The 19760-nt window shown below is 40.2% G+C and overlaps 1 protein-coding gene across 5 annotated transcripts in view; it reads left to right on the forward strand.

Moving 5' to 3' along the window:
• Window positions 1-19760, forward strand: part of MET (MET proto-oncogene, receptor tyrosine kinase) — a 118108-nt gene that overhangs the window by 46668 nt on the left and 51680 nt on the right. For all 5 annotated transcript variants that reach the window (XM_073328145.2, XM_073328152.2, XM_073328149.2 and 2 more), the window contains 2 exons: window positions 4973-5164; window positions 19277-19411. In XM_073328145.2, coding sequence (XP_073184246.2) covers window positions 4973-5164; window positions 19277-19411 — 327 coding nt within the window. The remainder of the gene's footprint in view (window positions 1-4972; window positions 5165-19276; window positions 19412-19760) is intronic.

Consider the following 19760-nt stretch of genomic DNA (forward strand, 5'->3'; position numbering starts at 1 on the left):
AAACAGAGGCTAGGGACACCATCCCTGCCCATCCTGGCTAATAGCCATTGATGGACCTATCCTCCATTAATTTATCTAGTTCTTTTTTGAACCCTGTTATAGTCTTGGCTTTCACAACATCCTCTGGCAAGCAGTTCCACAGGTTGACTGTGCATTGTGTGAAAAAATACTTCCTTTTGTTTGTTTTAAATCTGCTGCCTATTAATTCATTTGGTGACCCCTAGTTCTTATGTAATGAGGAGGAATAAATAACACTTCCTTATTTACTTTCTTCACACCAGTCATGATTTTATAGACCTCAATCATATCCCCCCCTTAATCATCTCTTTTCCCAGATGAAAAGTCCCAGTCTTACACATCTCTGCTCATATGGCAGCTGTTCCATACCCCTAATCATTTTTGTTGCCCTTCTCGGAACCTTTTCAAATTCCAATATATCTTTTCTAGGATGGGGCGACCACATCTGCACGCCGTATTCAAGATGTGGGCGTACCATGGATTTATATAGAGGCAATATGATATTTTCTGTCTTATTATGTATCCCTTTCTTAATGATTTCCAATATTCTGTTTGCTTTTTTGACTGCCACTGCACATTGAGTGGATGTTTTCAGAGAACTATCCACAATGACTCCAAGATCTCTTTCTTGAGTGGTAACAGCTAATTTAGACCCCATCATTTTATGTGTTTATAGTTGGGATTATGTTTTCGAATGTGCATTACTTTGCATTTATCAACATTGAATTTCATCTGCCATTTTGTTGCCGTAACCCAGTGTTGCGAGATCCTTTTGTAGCTCTTTGCAGTCTGCCTCGGACTTAACTATCTTAAGTAGTTTTGTATCCTTTGCAAATTTTGCCCCTCACTGTTTACTGCATTTTCCAGATCATTTATGAATATGTTGAATAGGACTGGTCCCAGTACAGACCACTGGGGATTGCAGGATCTGCAGCTATTGCAGAGACTTCATAAAAATCCTTAGATAAAGCCTTTATTTCACTCAGTCTGGTTGATATTGGATATTTTGAATTATGATACTTGTCTAATTGGGTAGCTTCGTAAAAAGTCACTTTTGGAGGAGTTGGAGGAGAGAGGGTGGCAAATATTTTGAGGCCATCACATTTTGGACATTTGGTTTCAAATGTGCAACTTTATGTCAAGACATTTTAAGTTTATGTCAGCTAAATTGAATGTACAAGCATCAGTTAATCTTTAGGCAGTGACAATTCTTGCTAGCCTAGTTCAGAGACTTTTTTGACCAACTGGCAACATGTATTTTGCAGACTGGATCCAGGGCAAATTCCAAGTAGTTACAATCTCCCCTTTGAGCAAATAGGATTATTATCTCATGTCCATACTGGATATGGGCAGAATTCAACACTTGCCTACTACACCTCATCACATTCCAATGGCACACCTCTATCACATTAACATTTTTCTTTCTGAGTCATATACACCACTTGCACTCCTAGTCATGCATAAAAAACAATGTAACTAAACCCAAACTCATACCAGCAGGGTCCCTGGTTATTTCAATATTTGTATGATTTGTCACTAGGATTTGGCATAATATTGTAAATGTGTAACCCAGAGATCAGTTATTTTCCATATTACCACAGAATACTTGGCAGAGTATTTGTGTCAGGAAGAGACTCAGGCTTCACAGGGTCAAAGGGTTAAAACAACAGCACATCCTTTTCCCAGTAGTATTTTGTGTTAGCTCAAACAGTGATTTACTTTAGGTTGCCTAGCAAAAGCTAAGAGAAATGGGTGAGACCATTTAAAATTTTCCATCCGACTTCTTGCTCTAGTTTTTGGGGTGACCTTTTTGCCTCTCTGCTCCATTCAAAGAGCAGCTTTGTGTTTATCCCATGCAGAGCCAGGATTTGTGGAAAGGCCTTGTGTTCAACATGTCCTTGGACATCTGGGAGAAGGGTCAGTTTAGTCATATCTGTCTTTAGGATGATACAGGAAGGTGTCATCTGTTAGGAGCAGGAGGGAAAATATAGGCCACTTGTTCTTAATAAGGGATTGGAAAATGTTTAATGAGGACTGGCAGGGTGTTCAAATTGCAGAAGATGAGGTTTTGATGTACATTTTGTGCCTCAGACGGGAAATCTTCAAAGGAGGTCAGCAGCACAGATGTAGAGGAGTCCAAAGTTCCTCTCTCAATATGGGGAGGGATTATAGCAAGGGAACAGAGGCTGAGATGGATACATGTTCAGAGGGGGTACATCTGAGTTGTATATCCTGCTCTGGTGGAACTATTTGTGCTCATTGCATCTCTATGCAGATGTTTTGAAGACACTTCTAGACTGGCCAGACTAGAACTGCAAAATAACCCTGCTTTTGAGGACAGAAGAGAAGAGGGGCTAAATTTGTTAAGTATGAATCAAACATGAGTTTTAGAGAAAGTGAGCGTAGTGGTAATTACCTAAAGTCATTACCCTCTGATGATTATTTGGTGGCCTATATGAAATGAGCTCATTGTCCAAAACAGTTCTTATGGGCAGGTGTCCACATCACAGTAACTGTCAGCACCAAAACCAATCCAGCAAAGCACTTCAAACATACAAATAGTCCCACTGAAAAATCAGTGCTGGACCAGGTGGGAGGAATCAACAGCCTTGAACCTGGGTCCACATGTCCCCAGGCAGTGCTCAGACCATGGTCACTTGAATGACTGGAGAAAGGGGCCAGCGAAGCTCTAACTTGCAAAGGGCCTGGCCCACAAAGCTCCTGACTGGGGAAGACGTCCAGCCCCATTGATTAGCGGGAAGCTCTACTTAGGTCAGAAAGAGGCACAAGAAATTGCCTGCGCAACTAAAGGAGTCCTTGGCTAGTGGCTGCTATCGAGCCTGCCTACTTGAGTCCTGAGCCCTACCCTGACTCCTGAGCCCTGCCTCCCAGATTGTTCTTGGTTCCTCCTTATTCCAGACCCCCGTCTTTCCCAGTTCTTGATTTCCTGCCTCACTCCAGGTCCCTGCTCCTACACCTTACCCCTGATGCTAACTCCGGCTTCAACCCCTGGCTTGGCGCCTGGCTTTGACTCCGGCTTTGAGCTTCAGTTTGGCACCTGACTCTGGCTCTTACCTTTGGCTTGGGGTCTGGCTCTGACCCTAGCTCTGGGAGTTCCAGGCTGCTGATGCTAAACATTAGGCATGACCGCCCATGCCCCATTCCCTACACCAGGCCTAATTTGGAACCCCTTCTTGGCAATATTGCCGTAGAGATGCGTACAGTTCTACATGCATGAATTACCTTCCATCATCCATGTATGTGATTGTTTCTTCAGGTCACAGTTAAAACACATTGATTGGGCAGCATGGGGAAGCTGGTACTGCTACAGTTTATGCTAGAATTGTTCCGAGGATTAAGAGAGTCTTAACTTTCTAGTGCTGCCAATGAGGGTCTCTTCATAAACACTACAATTCATAAAACCATTGGGTAGGTTGGAAAAGGGCCTTAAATGTCTTTGGCCATTTATCCAGCACTAACAAGCCTCAAGGAACTAATTTATTTGCATATTTGGTTGCCTTCTCTTTGATAATATTCTGTTCATAAGTAATATAAGGTAAATCATCTGCAGCGGGAGAATTAGAATAACTATGTAACAGTTATGTAATAGTTATGTAGTAAAAGCTTATTCTGGCTTGCTGTTTAAGGGCCTGATCCAGACTGCACTGAAGTAAATGGAAATACCGCCATTGAAGTCAAAGAGTTATGGATCAAACTTTAATATCCCCCACCAAAAATTCCTTTTTTAAAAAAATCGATAAATAAAAATTGAAAGAAAAAAACGCAAGCTCAATACTGGTTTCAAAAGAAAGATCCATGATATTTTGCTTTCTTTGTACATGTAGTCATAGAACATGTTCCAGTAGAAACATAGCTAGACTATTTCCAATTTTAAAGTGGTTATAGATCTTTTAAGGGATCCCTGTTTATTATCTATATTATTTCACCAAAATGGAAGATGAAGCATCAATAGTAATGGAATTATCAGTTAATAGATTACTATTGAATTGTCAGTACAGCATAGTTATCTTCTTTTCTAAAGATTAACCTGAAGTATATTGTTCAAGAAATTTTTCCAATGAAAAGAAAAATCCATGTATTCTCCATTAATAATCAGAAGAGAATTTTTTAAAAGCTCTGCAAATGCAGCATCTATTCTAATAATAAAAAGAAAAGAACTCCTTTTCTTTTTGCGAATACAGACTAACACGGCTGCTACTCTGAAACCTATTCTAATAATGTTCATGATAAATATAAAAAGAGATTGAAAAGAATAATATATGAGCAGTAGATGATCAAAATAATCTCAGCCTAAGTAATTATATTGACCTGGTTTTATTTTTAATCAGAATCAGGACATAGATTTTACCCATTTTATCTCCCTCACTTCCTCTCTTGCCCTTCTCCCCCCCCCCTTTTTTTTTTTTTTTTTTACTTTTTGTCACTGAAAAGGGGGGAAGGATAAAAATGGGGAGGGAGAGAAGGAAAAATCAGGGGGAGGGGTTTGAAAATTTCAAAATGCTGTGAACATTCTTTCCCAATTTTTTCTGTATATTTTTGCAAAATATACTATATTTGGGCAGCTCTAAGTTTAAAGCATTTTTGAGACCTTCAGATGAAAAGCACTGTAAAATATATTACGTATACTGTATTATATCTTAATGTAAATGCTTACATAATATCTACTTGTTGAATAGAAAAACCATCATTATCTTCTGGGCATCCAGACAAAACATATTAAAACAAATGGGAAATATTCCCATAATGTAAAGAAATCATTATCTTCCCCGTGGAACGTGATAACTGGTGAAACAATTACAGTTTGAAACCTCTAAGTACGTCTGATGAAATGCATTTGTGTCCACTTGCCAAATGACTTTCTTCTGACAAAGAGCTTTTCCTGCCTGTGCCCTGCTGAAGAGACACTATTCACATCGACTTTATTTTCTGACAGACATTTTCAAGAAATGCGTCGTACTGTGGAGCACAAGATGATGAATATCGTCTAGAGGTTACAACTCCTTTGCAACGGGTGGACTTGTTTATGGGGCGATTCAACAGTGTCCTGCTAACTTCAATATCTGTCTTCACCAAAGGGAATCTTACTGTTGCTAATCTGGGAACGTCTGAGGGCCGCTTCATGCAGGTAAATATAACTGTGACATTAGCACACTTTAACGTGAGTGCAAAGAGTAAGCAAGATGAATTAGAACCATAAGAAGCCAATTATATATAAATGGGGTTGGGGAAAGAGTGGGGACAATATAGTCACAGATTAATGGAAAATCAGGTGAGCTGAATAAATTGAAGCATCTGTAAGGAAACATAAGACAGAATACCCGATACAGCATCTCTGAAGGAAGTCAGCTTTGAGTTCATCACAAGACTCAAGGGTTCTATGACTTTCTTATTTTTAGCCCTGTAGCCATGGTAGTAAGGTTAGCTTGTCCCCTTTCTGGTCTCACTGAGTGCACCCCTTTGGATCTTAGGCCTCTTGCTCTTACCTTTTTCTGTGTGGAATATCGCAATTCTCCCGCTCTTTGACCGGGACCAGGGTCAGGCTGCTCCACCTATATTAGTCACTTAACACTCTGCAGGACTAACTTGGTTTTGGGCACATGAGTTTGGGCACATGAGTTTCCTCCCTTCTGGGACCTGTAATCAGTACTATAATGCTGATAACTTTCTTAAAACAAAATATTCTTATTTAGCAGTCAGAACAAAACATTAGAGGAAAAAAGGAGGTTAAAGCAAAAGAGAGCCTCTACGAATAATGGCAACCTAGGCCAGGCTTAGCGACACCCCCACAGATTCCCATGTTGCCTGTGTCTCAGTCAGGTTCCCCCTGCCCCCTACAACCTGGAGAAAATGTCCTTTTAAACCCTGCCAGTGTTCTTTATGCTCCAGGAGGGTTCATCAGTTTTTGGTGGACTTTGGCACCTCCTGGTCAAATGAGTTCCATAGGCTCTGGGGACTGAACTGAGTCATCAGAGCTAATAGTTCTGGCATTTTCTCTTTCCATCCTTAAGTGGAAGCTGATCAGAGGAAGTAGAAATGGATCTTGAGCTATTTTCTCCTTCCCATCTGACCCACCCAGATGGTCCCCCTATTGGGAAGCATTTTAATCAAAGATATTCAGAAAAAAACCATGCCAAAGCCAGTCCACATACATTATTAACAGATTGTTACAGGACATCCATGTACGTGTCATACTTGCTGTCCCGCCCCCCTCAGGGGCTGAAGGAATCCCACCACCCTACTGGAAAGGACACATGGGACACCTTAGAAAAAATCAGTGTGAATCTCAAATGTGAATTTAGCAAAATATGAAGTGATTATGCTGTAATGTTTACTAGAAGTCCCCGTGATGAACTCACTGCCTTAAGGATGGAGATTGCTTTCAATACGGGATGCCTAGTGGTTAGAGCAGAGTCCTGCAAGCCAGGGGACCCAAATTCTAGGCCTGAATGTAACCACTGACTCACTGTGTAATCCTGAGCAAGTAACTTAACCTCTCTGCCTCACTTTCCCATCTATAAGCATGGGCAATAATGCTTACTACCCTCTTTGTAAGGTTCATTGTGGGACTTCAGTGGGCTTTGGGTAAAGCCTTTGGTGATCTCTGGAGGAAAATACAAAGCAGTACTTTTATTTATTATATTTTTATTATGCATTCATGTCTTGAACCAGACTTTTTATTCAGGATTTTGTCCATCTCACAGAACAATAAAATATAACAATTAAAATACTTCCAGTCTACATTTCTCATTCTAGGGCCAGCCATAGATGAAAAGAAAGGCTATTGTGTGAGCTGCGTATTGCCATTAACAGAAATATTCACATCATTGAATTAGATTGGCTTGAGTTACAGGGGGAAGTTATCGGGAAGATCATACTATAATAACACTCTAAGCCTTTCTTTATCCTGAACAGCCTTAGGGTCTAGTACCTCCAACAGCAGAGTGAACACTCAGACAGCCTTTAATGACTGGTAACAGCACATCTGTATAACCAAATGTAATATTTCTTGCCTTGAAAAAAGGTACCATGTCTCCAGGATACAGGAATTACAGTATTTTCCAGAATGTAATACACACAAATTATATCTTTTTTTTAACTCCACTAATAGTTGTCTAGGTATTGCTTCCAAACATATGTTGATTAGCAAATTTTCAACTAAAAGCAAAATGTAATGGAGTTTCTATAGTAATCTGTCTGGTATCTGCAATGAATAGAAATAAATTCATAGCATATGGGCCACTTATTTTAGTGTTGCTGGGAAGTAATTGCTAAAAATCAGGATAACCTCACAATGAAACAATTCAGTGTGCCACTCAACCTTCCAAATATTGTATTCAAATTGTATAGCGAAAAGCCACATTTCATAATAGTGATTTTATTTACCATACCTACCTGATGGGTTAAATTTGCAGTGGGCCTCAACTTGCCCTGTCTTTGTACACATCCATATTTGCTCTCACAAGTCGTTTGCACTCATTTAGTGTATTAGCATTTGTGTATTTAAATAATTGAATTTATATGCACAAAATCTGTTTGTGGTCAAGCGAATAGATTTTGCATATTAGGACCCTGATCCTGCAAATTGACTGTGATCATGCAGAGCCACTTTAACTTCAATGGGCAGTCAGCTGCAGGATCAAGGTGTAAAATTTCTACACTTTGAGTGCACACAAACACAGGCCATGCATTGAAAATATGTGCCTATATACTATTTCAACCAAATAAATTTTCAAGACAACTATTAATGGCAAAGCAAAAAATTTCAAATGTAGATCCCCAATGTTGGGCCCCAATCCATAAAGGGACTTAGGCACCTAAACCCCACTAGGCTGCTGCCTAATCCTATACGTGCTTAAACTTGCTACATGCCTAAATTTTCACTGTAGAGTTTCCTCGGTGCCTAAGTTTCTGCCTCTGAGTATGTGCACTGCTGCCTCACACTAGGCATCCCAACACCAGTCTCCTTCCTAAAACACAGTGGAATCCACAAACCACCAGGAGCTAGGCATTTGCCTGCTTATCTAGCCTGCAGGGCCCTATCTAGTAGGCCTGCATGGAGCCCCATTCAAGACCAGAGATGAGGACGTGTCCACCTTATAACTTTTAGCCCAGTGGTTAAAGTCCTCACCTGGGATGTGGGAGATCCCAGGTTCAATTCCCTCCTCCGTATGTTGGGGAGAAACAAACTGAAGAGGGATCTCCCATCTCTCTGGTGAGTGCCCTAACCACCAGGCTATAGGGTATTCTGATGTGGGGGCAAGTGGTCTTCCTCAGTCTCTCCGGTAGAAACTGTTCTACTTTGGATAAATTTTAAAGAGTTATTGGACTGGGGAGAGAGTGAGAATGACTCTGTAGTCCAGCGGTTAGAGCACTCACAGGGTAGACGCAGGCTCCAATCCTGCTGTTCCAATGGCTATTTAATTACTTATCCAAAGCAGAACAGCTTGAACAAGAGAGATTGAGGGAGCACCCCCCACTGTGTCAGAATAGCCCGACCACTTTCCTGGGAGGTGGGAGACCCCTGTTCAAACCCTTTCTCTCTGGTAGTGGGGGAGAAACTGAACCTGAGTCTCCCAGATTCTGGGTGAGTGTTGCTAGCCGCTGGGCTAACAGGCAATAAGGGAAGCAGCGCCAGTACCTCCTTCTCCAGTGTTTCTGACAAGAAATGGCTGAGGTGCCTAGGCAGCCTCATTCCAAGAGTCGATCTTGACTCACAAAGAGAGACAAGTGCCTCCCTGCAGCATGGATTGAGGTGCCTAATTTCCTGAGAGAGGTCGGGTTTAAGACATGCCTCTCTCATTGGTATCTCCCACCAGCTAACTTAGATGATGCCCTGCCTATTGAGCTGGTTTTTATGCATCCCATTCTTAGGTGCCTGTTTCTCCCCATTCATTGTATAAAGGCACCTAACTCAAGCTTTGGTGGTTCCCATTATTTTTCATTGTAATTTTCTACATGCCTAAAAGTTAGGTGTTTCAACACCAGAGCCTCTTTGTGGATCCAGGCCTTAAATTCATATTTAGGTACCTAACTAGGTGGCCTAACTTTCAGACCTGCTCAGCACCCACAGTTCCTACTGACATCAATAAGAATTGTGACTACATAGCTCCTCAGAAAATCAGGACCTGTTTATTTGAGTGCCTAAATATTGCAGCTGGTCAAAAACCAAGAGAAATATTAGTGAACATTTTTGTCAACTTTTTTTTAGTTTTTATTTCTTTTTGAAATATCAGTGAAAATTTTTGTCTAATTTGACAAACATTGGCCAGCACTAACAAGGATGGAGGCTCTGATTGTGCACCATAGAAGTCAATGGGAGTTTGGATCAAACCTTGAGGTGCTTAACTTTAGGTACCTGCATTTGAAACCATTTCCATCAGTCTCTTGGTAACCAACCATGTTATTCTTATTCTCTTTTTTCTTTCCCTTCCTCTCTCTCAGCCCTTCACTATTTCCTCTGCTTGCTCACTCCCACCTTCATACGTACCTGTGTCTCCACCTCTCTTCTCTCTGATTCTCCAGTTCTGTCTCCATCAACCTTCCCTCTGCTCTCCATACAATTGTAGTAGAACACTACTACAAAACAAATGTAATCTCTAACACACTGATTTTGTGGCCCGAATTACTGTAGTGGTTGCTACAGTATTTATTTAGTGGATAGAATCTGATACCCTTACTCACAAGGTACAGTACCTTACTTTGTGAGTGGTTCCATTGAAGTCAAGTGCTACAATACTAAACCAGAGAAAGGGTATCAGAATGTAGTCATATTTTGTTTGTTTAACAAATGCATTTGAATGTGGCCCAAAAGCTTACATATTTTATTGAGTCAGTAAAAGATATCTCATTCTTTACCTTCTGTGATTTTATTTGAGGATTGAGAACTGGTTGAAAAGGAGACACATTCTCCTGCATTAAATGTAGAAAGTTGTGCATTTTTACTCAGCCAAGCTAAGATGCATTAAATTGATCTGTATGGTCTAGATACAGAAAACTCACAAGTTCTTTTAAAGCAAGTAATTGGGGAGGATGGGAATTCCGTGTTCTCCAACAGAGAAGTCGCAGCCCATTGATGCACTGATAATGTTTTGTTTGCATCAAAAGTGTTAAACCTGTGTTGGGCCACGAGTAGCTTGGAGTTCATAGTTTACTAAATACTATGGAGTTTCTGTTACAAAACAGAACAGTAATAATTTTTCTAAGACAGCTGCCACGCATGAGAAGGCAAAGAAAAATGGTTTGACTTCCTTCCTAAGCGGGAGTCTGACAACAAGCTTTTTTAAACAGTTTTTTTTTTCTTCTGAGTGGTTGCAGCTGTTTCTGCCTTTCCTATTGTCCTTGTTTTGAGTGTGTGGCTGGGAACACAGGCCATAAGTACAGCTGTTGGGTGCAAAGTGAATCAGGTATTTCACAGTGGTTATTTGATTTGAAAGTAGGATACTGTCACAATGGAGATGCTATAGTTATGGGGCCAGATTCTTAGCTGGTGTAAAACAGCATAGCTCCTTTGAAGTCAGAAGAGCTACACCATCTTTCACCACCTGTAGATCTGGCTCATGACTGAAAAGACTCTTTCATTATAAATAAGCGTGGCAGAATTTTATTTTCTTTGATATTATCCATAGAAATGATAAAATGTTTATTTTTAGGCTTTTTTCCTATTTTTATCTATTTAAATTTTCAGTTGATGGACATTATGGGTGGGGGGTGGGGACAGGGCTCAGAGAATAATTTACTGTCCTTGGATGTTGAGATTCAAAAAGTTAAAGCTTTATAACCATTAAAACACGTCAACATCACATGTCAAAATATGCAGTGTAAATATCCTTAAATCAAACTCTCATAAGTTCTCAAGCAGCATTTTTCTTTCTTTGACTATTGGTAAATTATGAGTAGTTTGTGTGTGTATGATGATGTTTACTGACATTTACCAATAAAAATCTAATCTTCCCAAGCCTAATAATAAGCCTCTATTTTCAGGCAGTTAGAGCTTGTCACAAAAGTTACCATAATAAATTGGGCTGAAATTTCTGGAGCCTAAAGGGAAACTTTTTTCCCCTGAGTACGACAATGTTCTGTTTGGCCATTTTTGAACTCTCAGTGTGAACAGTCCATTTCACTGACAGGAGATTTTGTTGATTTTTGGGGTGTGGAGGAGGGTGTCAAAATGACTTATTTTTAAATGCTCAGTGTAGGCTGCTGACCTGTTTCCCTATCCCAGGAAGGAGTGACACCCTACCACGAGTCTAGTTTGGACTCTTAGCTTTATTTCCTCTAAATAAGACAAATTCAGCATATCAATCATCTCTTCTCTTGGAACCCAGGATCTCCTGCAGGGATCAATCTGTTCCCCTCAGATTGTCTCTCTACCAGCCACTTGCCTGAGAGTCACCCTGCCACAGAGCCACTCTACTTCTTGTAGTGCTTTCCCCTTCCCCTCTCCCCATTGCATCCCACCCCACCTCACCTCCCCATTCCATCCCCCGTGCCCCAAGGTCTCCTGCAGGAGCTTTCCTGGTCCTTGCAGGTCTCTACTGCAACTGTGCTGCTTGCTATCTTTTAAAACCACCTGGTCCCTAGCTGATCAGACTCAGCTGAGACGTAGCTCATCCATCACAAGTGAAGGACCCATCTTCCCATAGAGGGCCAGCCACCCTGTGATATTCAGATTTGTAATGGACTTAATTGTCAGTGAGAGGAATATGTCTTTGATGTGCCTGATGAAATCTGTTTTGGAAACAATGAGGTTCCCAGTGTTTGGAAATTGCACACCTAGCACGCTCACTGTGAGTGAAATGGACCTCACCAGTGTGAAGCCCAGGAAAATGAGCTTCACGTAGGTGCCCTACATGTGGAAGCACAGGATGGGAAACCTCTCCTTACAATTCATACAACCTCTCAGAGCAGTAGGAGCAGCTGCAGTTCCCTATCTTCCCTCTATATGGGGCTTTGGCAGGGAAGCCATATTATTCATGGATCTACTGACCCTTGGCCTGCTGACAAACCCCACTCCACAGCATTGTAGAGAGAACCACGGCAGAACCCTGTCCTCTGGTGCTCAGGAAATTGAGAGCTCCCGACTGTGCAGCCTGTCTGCATCCTGCCTGCTTCCTGCAGAGAAACAGCAGCAGTGTGGCTGCCCAGTAAGCTCTCTGGGGCAAGGAACATATCTTCCTATAGGTTTATGCCACACCAAACACACTGGTGCCTTGACCCTCACTAGGGCCTCTCTGCACTACTTTAATACAAATAGTTAATAATAATGGGCCCTGGGCAAGGAGGAATATTTTTATATACATTTTCCACCACATTTTTGATAGCCAAACAAGAGGTGGAGTTTCCACATGCTGATCCCAAATCTGTTCGTTTTCAGTTCAAAGTATGTGGCACTCTTGTTTGACAAAGCCTTTTCCCAGGACACCACCCCAGGTTAAAAACTAACAAACAAATGAAACCCCTAGCACATGCAGGTCTTGCTCTGCATACTTGAGGAGCAGAAAACTGCTATGGACACTGTATGCTTGTTTTCAGTGCTTAGATACCTACACGAATGATAGATACTTTTGGAAGAAAGCTAGATAGAAATAATCACAACTGTGTTTAACTCAGTGATTACAGTTGGGGCCTGACCATGTATCCACTGAAGTCAAGAATTGCCACAGAATTCAATGAGAGCAGAATTGGGCCTTCAACACTTTGCATCTCACAAGCTGTGATCTGCTTACATTCAACTAAGTCAGTGGCAGAACTGCCATTACTTCAGTGGTGAAGGATCAGGCCCATAGTATATATTCATAAACAGCAATGGTTCAGAGTAATGATGTACAGAGCCTTTCAGCTTTAGGTCAGTCATTCAAATCCAATGCATATCTAAAGTCCCAGGAAATCATTACCATCTTTTGGCTGATCAGTGGCCTTTGATTTAGTGGTCTCCATTCGTTTTCTACTGGTCAGGTGTACACGTAAGAAAATCCACCAGTATGAATGGCAACCTTTGTTGGAAGCATTGGCAAAGAGACCAAGGAATGAATGAACACCGAATTGAACAACGCTGCCATCCCTAGAAGTGGTCCCTCCAGAAAGGGGTTAAGGCAGTTCGGTGGAGCCATGGAACCCTCCCACCTCCCTGCTCAAAGCCTGCTTCCTATATTATACCTGTTCGTTATACCATGTTTTGTGGCTAGAGGACTTGACTTTCCAGAGTTGGCAATATAAAACATACATATATGAATTTATGTGAATGTGTAATCAATCACAGTGCTTCTTTTCTTTCTCTGGTTTTAAACCAATGAAATTAAATGTCATAATCTATATTAGTAAAGAGTTATTAATATTTTTAAACTTACTTTTTAATATTTAATGGGTTTTTGAGTAGTAGTTCTTGTTTCTGTGGTAGAGAGCATGCCTAGATAATCCCAAAGTAAACTCAAATAGAAAGGGAAAAGAGAGGAAATCTTTATACTGAAGTTTAAAATTAACACCTGGAACCAAGTTACCGTTTTGAGAGAGCACATGTTTTAATGTTCAGTTCCAGTAGAAAAGCTTATGCCCTTCAAAGTGGATCCATTATACTCAATGGATTACAATGATATATATACAGCATCCAGAGAGCTACATGTGTGCCCTTTACAAGGCTATGCTGCATATCCTGGGGCGCTTGGGGGTTACATAATAACATTAACCCTGAACCTATCTCTGCTGGATAATGGCCTACACCTGCCAGACATCTAGGGAAAACTAACAATATGATACTGAGACTGGCTTGTTTTAAGTAGCCTCTGATTTTTGCAGAAGATATTCTGACATGCATACAGTAACATTTGTAACTCAATCCTACTGACTAGCAGGACTGATCATCAAAATGAGTAAAATATATATTACATGCATGCTTTTGTGCTGAAGTTATTATGGTCTTAATATGCAAAGTTGTATATAAATTAACCAAATGTCAAGGCTTCTGACTGAACATTGATTGGTTTGTGATAATGAAATAGAGTTTAAAAGAATGCATCTGATATCCATGGACATAAAAATGATGATTCATTTCCAGTATAAAGTAGATACTAATTAATCTATTGACCTCCTGTCTTCAAAGCCAATCATCTCTAAAGTCAGCAACACTGAAATACTCTGAGCTGTACTAGAAGGCTACTACATATATTTTCAGTTCCCATGATTCCTTTTGTGTGTGTCTTTTTGGATGTTGAAAGTAAAACATACCCACCTTCAAAGCTAGCAGTGTAAATTGAAGTCTATAGTTCAGTCAGTGTACTGGTGAATTATCCATATCCCTCAAGGATGGAGTGGATAAAATGTTATATTTGTATTTGTCTTGAGAGGAATGTCAAGAATTGCACTGCTTATTGTCTATGAACGTGCTTTTCTGGAGGGCAGCTGGCACACGTGTTCTGCTCTTTGTGTGCTCTGGAGAGATGTTTGATTTCTTATGAAAATGGTATATGTGCCCCAGGAGATAGACAATCAAATTTGTTATTTTTAGGGAGTAATCCTCGCTTCCACTACCCCGCTTCCTAGGGTCATACCACAGCCACACCACCCTGTCCCATGGCAGCGAGAAGATAGGTGCTGAATAATTGCACAGGAATACCATGCAACCCAGCTGCATGATGAAGAGCATGCCTTAGGAGTCTGTCTCTCTTGTTTCAGAGTAACAGCCGTGTTAGTCTGTATTTGCAAAAAGAAAAGGAGTACTTGTGGCACCTTAGAGACTAACCAATTTATTTGAGCATAAGCTTATGCTCAAATAAATTGGTTAGTCTCTAAGGTGCCACAAGTACTCCTTTTCTTTTTGTCTCTCTTGTGCTCTCTCTGTAGGATTATGTAAGACAAGGTTTAGGCAGGCCAAGGAGTTGCTATTAGGTGGGTGCACAACTGGGTGAAAGAAAGTACTCAAAGAGTACTTATCAATTATTTACTGTCAAATGGGGAGTCTAGTGCTGTCTCCCATGGGTCAGTCCTCAGTACAGTACTATTAAATATTTTCATTAATGACTTGGATAATGGAGTAGAGAGTATGCTTATAAAATTTGCAGATGACTCCAAGCTGGGAGGTGTTGCAAGAACTTTGGAGGACAGAATTAGAATTCAAAACAACCTTGACTAAGAATTGGTCTGAACTCAACAAGATGAAATTCAATAAAGTGCAAAGTACCTCACTTTAGAAGGAAAAATCAAATCCCCAACTACAAAATTGGGAATAACTGGCTAGGTGGTAGTACTGCTGAAAAAGATCTGGGCCTTAAAGTGGATCACAAGTGAATATGAGTTAACAATGTGATGCAGTTGTAAAAAAGGCTAATATCATTCTGGGGTATATTAACACGAATGTTGCATGTAAGACATGGGAGATAATATTCCTCTCTACTTGGCACTGATAAGGCCTCAGCTGGAGTACTGCATCCAATTCTGGTGCCACACTTTAGGAAAGATGTGGACAAAGTGGAGAGAGTCCAAAGGAGAGCAACACACATTATAAAAGGTTTAGAAAACCTTACCTATGAAGAAAGGTTAAAAAAAAACCTGGACATGTTTAGTGTTGAGAAAACAAGAATGAGGGGAGACCTGATGATAGTCTTCAGATATGTTAAGGGGTGTTATAAAGAGGATTGTGATCCGTTCTCCATGTCCACTGAAGGTAGGACAAGAAGTAATGGACTTAATCTGCAGTAAGGAAGCTTTAGGTTAGATATTAGGAAATACTTTCTAACTATAAAGGTTTTTAAGCTTTCAAATAGGCTTCTGAGGGATGCTGTGGAAACCCCATCACTGGAGGTTTTTAAGAATAGGTTGCATAAATGCCTGTCCTGGATGGTCAAGGTTTATTTGGTCCTGCCTTAGCACAGGGAGCTCGACTAGATGACCTCTTGAGGTCCCTTTCAGACCTACATTTCTTTGATTCTATGGGCTTGGCCAGTGAGATCACAAATTACACAGATACGTTGGCCCCCAAATTTTTATTTATTTATTTTGAATCTCTTGGCTACCTCTGCAGTTCCTTAGTTACAGGCTTGGTCTACGCTTAAAAGTTGCATCAGCATAGTTACGTTGGTGAGGAGTGGAGAAAAAAACACACCCCTGACTGGCACAGCTGTGCCAACAAAAATCCCAGTGAAGATGCAGCTATGCCAATGGAAGAGTGCTGCTGTTGATTTAGCTAATGCCATTCAGGCACCTGCAGAAAAACTCCTGTGTGTACTGTGTTTACACTAGAGGCAGTGGTGGCATAGCTATGCCAACATCAGCTCTGTAGTATAAACATAGTCATACTGTTGGCTATAGATCAGTTGCATGGGTATTTGGTATATGGGTATTTCACACCATAGTCCCAAGATGTGGGCGGGGGGGGGGGGGTAAATTCTATTTCTCCAACCTCAGATCACATCACCAGGTAGAAAACCATTTTACTCAGGCTTTGAGCAGCTGATGTGAACTTTATCTGTGATGAATCATTCAGTGTTTTAAAGACCAAACATTCTCTAGAACCATAAAAATAGGGTATTAAATTTACTTAGGCTATGTCTACATTTTGAGCTGGGGTGTAATTTCCAGCTTAAGGACACATACCTGCACTAGCTCTGATGGAGTTACCACGCTAACACTAGAAGTGCATTTGTGGGAGTGCAAGTGGTGGGAGGGGTTAGCCACCCAAGTACATACCTAGCGTCTCAGACATGATCATACTGGGAGCCGCTAGCCCCTCTCACACTGCTTCAGCTACATTCTAATTTTAGCGTACTAGCTTGATCAGAGCTATCATGGGTATGTCTCCTCAAACTGGAAGTTACACCTTCAGCTTGAAGTATAGACATACCTGTAGATTGTAAGCCCATGAGGCAAGGACTGTCTTTTTGTTCTGTGTTTGTACAATGCGTAGCTAGCACAAACAGATCCTCGTCCATGACTAAGACTCCTCAGTGCTATCGCAATACAGATATTTACTTACAGTAATAATAATATCATTTCTTATATTGTTCTTTGGCTGAAACCCAGAAGTATTTAAGGGTTAACATTGTTGCTCAATCAGAAAGAATGTTTGGCAATAAGAAGAAGCCTGGATTAATGATAGAAAAGAATTCTTAGCATTTTATAGCAGTGGGTATTTGAGAGGAGACATGGCTAATGATCAACTAAAAAGATATTTGCAGCTGTGGTGTTACCTCTGCTCATATAATACTAACATTAATCAAGCTTTTCCATGCAGCTTTGCAGTTCATTCCATTTTTCACTCTGTCCTGCGTATAAAAACAGAGCTCATCTCCTAATGTATTGTGCCAAAGATCATAGCTCTGTGTCGCAGAAAACCATCAAACTTTATTGATTTCTAAAAACTGCATTTTTCTGTGCTGTGAATCAAACCTGAACGGCAATTCTGTAACAAAAATAGCTTTACCTTAAAGAAAAACTTTCCCTGTTATTTGTTTCCACCCAATAGTCTAAACATCCGTAGGGTGTGAAACACATATCACCATGAATTAACTGGGAACATATTTTATTGAAGTTTTGAATGACAGCAAAGTGGGTATTTCTAAGGCTAGTTCTGGAGTAGGCCATCTTGCCGAAAGACAATGGCAGTGTGGAAGGCCAATGAAATCCTCGAAACCCATGGCCTAGCTGTTTTAGGATTGGCTTAGCAGTTAGGTGAAAATTTTTTATAGTCACAAAATAAACATTTTGTGTATTAGGTGTTTTAAAGATTGTTAAACTGCTCTAAATAATGATATCCAGTGAGTCTCACTTTCTCATCAAATACTGATATTCTAAATTCCTCAGATAAATAAATAAATAACCTGAGGTGTAACTTTTGGAAACAGTACCCTTGTAACCTTTGTTTAAATGATCCTCTGCCCTTGTTGCATGATGTTATCACCTACCAGCTCATGCCGTATATAATTATGGGCCCAGTCCTGCACATCCTTGCTCTCGGACATAGTGACTGAAATCTGTGGGGCTAATCATGGTAGTAAAGTTAAGCATGTGCCCATGTTTTCACAGGATCAGAATTATAGACCTGGATTGTCAAAGGTGTTTAGGCACCTAAAGGTGGGGCTAGACATCTAGTGGGATTTTCAAAAGCACCTAGGTACCTAACACCTGTTGAAATCCCTTGTGGTTCTACTCAGAGTAAGCAGAATGCACCCAAACAGCAGAGATAACACTGCGCTGCAGAAGCCTGTCACCAGATCAGGAGTGGACAGCAGTGGCATACAAGCATGAGGTTCAAACCTCGAACACACTTGTAGCCCTGTCCTTACCTACCTCTGACAGATAGTTTTTACACTTTAGCAATTCTTTTACAGCTTGTCATGCCAATAGAGTCTTGTTGAACTAAATGAGCCTGAGCTCAGATCATTGACTTTCTTATTCTCTCTGTAAGGTGCTGTGCACACCTCTGGCACCATAAATAAAAGTTAAATAAGGATAGTACAATTCTTGCTCTTCTTTTTCTTTTCTTTTACTACTTTAATGTGTTGTTTTTTTTTAAAGTGCAATATGTTTATGCAGTAAAATACGTACCAATTTAAATCCCAGGTTAGAAGCTGAGAGGGCTCTCAATATTATATGTTCAATACAGATCTTAAAATTTTTTAAAATATATAATATATAGAGCAAATCTTAATTTTCAAACCAAAGGATTAAAAGGAAAACAAATTAAAATATTGTTACCTTTCTAAAACAGAGAGGGGACAAACTCGCTGGTTTAATATGCTTTTAAATAGACCTTGTTGGCAAAATTCCTTTACTTTTCTCTTAAATGCAGGGAGGCTGATTAAATAGACACTGAATTTTTTACAATTTATTTCGTAAACACCTGAAATTTAAGGATTATGGAGCAAGGGATGATTCCTTCTTAGTGTTACAAATGTGATATATTATAAAAGTCTTTCAGGCAGTCATGAGATTGCTCTGTTTAAGCAAAGCATATGTTATAAAGCGTGGTTTTATTGCTTCATAATGTATTTCAAAGGGGTTAGTGCAACAATGCTGGTTAGTACTAACCATCAGACAGAAAATATTGTGAATGTGGAATCACTGTTCAATGTGCACACAAGTAACATGTAGCCTATTGATTTTAAGCTTCAGAGGGGTAGCTGTGTTAGTCTGCATCCGACGAAGTGGGTATTCACCTACGAATGCTCATGCTCCAATATGTCTGTTAGTCTATAAGGTGCCACAGGACTCTTTGCCCCTATTGATTTTGAGGGTTTTTCTTTTTTAGATAGTGATTTCCCGTTCAGAAGCTACTCCACCACATGTGAATTTTCCTCTGGACTCCCACCCAGTCTCCCCACAAGTTATTATTCACCATTCATTAGTAGCAGATGGCTATACTCTGGTTGTCACCGGAATGAAGGTGAGTGGTTCATAATCTAATCACGCTTTGTATTATGTAAACCTACATTCATAGTATCAGCTTTACATAAGAGTGGTTAGTCAGTACAGTATTCTGAGTTCTCATAACATGCAACTTTTGCATCCTTTCCAGTCTCTTGGGTATGTTGTTTCCTCAAAAGCTTTTTTTTTTTTTTCTATTAAACCAACAAGTAAATTAACATTGAGAAATGTGCAAATAATGTGAGAATTGTGATAGAAACCAACAAAAAGCCAGGAAATGCAAATTTAAGGCTGACACCCTGTCCTTAATTCAAGCTCTTGTAAAGAAAAATACACAATGGCTTGAGTAAAAAATAGTGTTTAGAATT

The sequence above is a fragment of the Lepidochelys kempii genome, chromosome 1 (genome assembly GCF_965140285.1).
Source record: "Lepidochelys kempii isolate rLepKem1 chromosome 1, rLepKem1.hap1, whole genome shotgun sequence".
In the NCBI taxonomy this organism is placed as follows: domain Eukaryota; kingdom Metazoa; phylum Chordata; order Testudines; family Cheloniidae; genus Lepidochelys; species Lepidochelys kempii.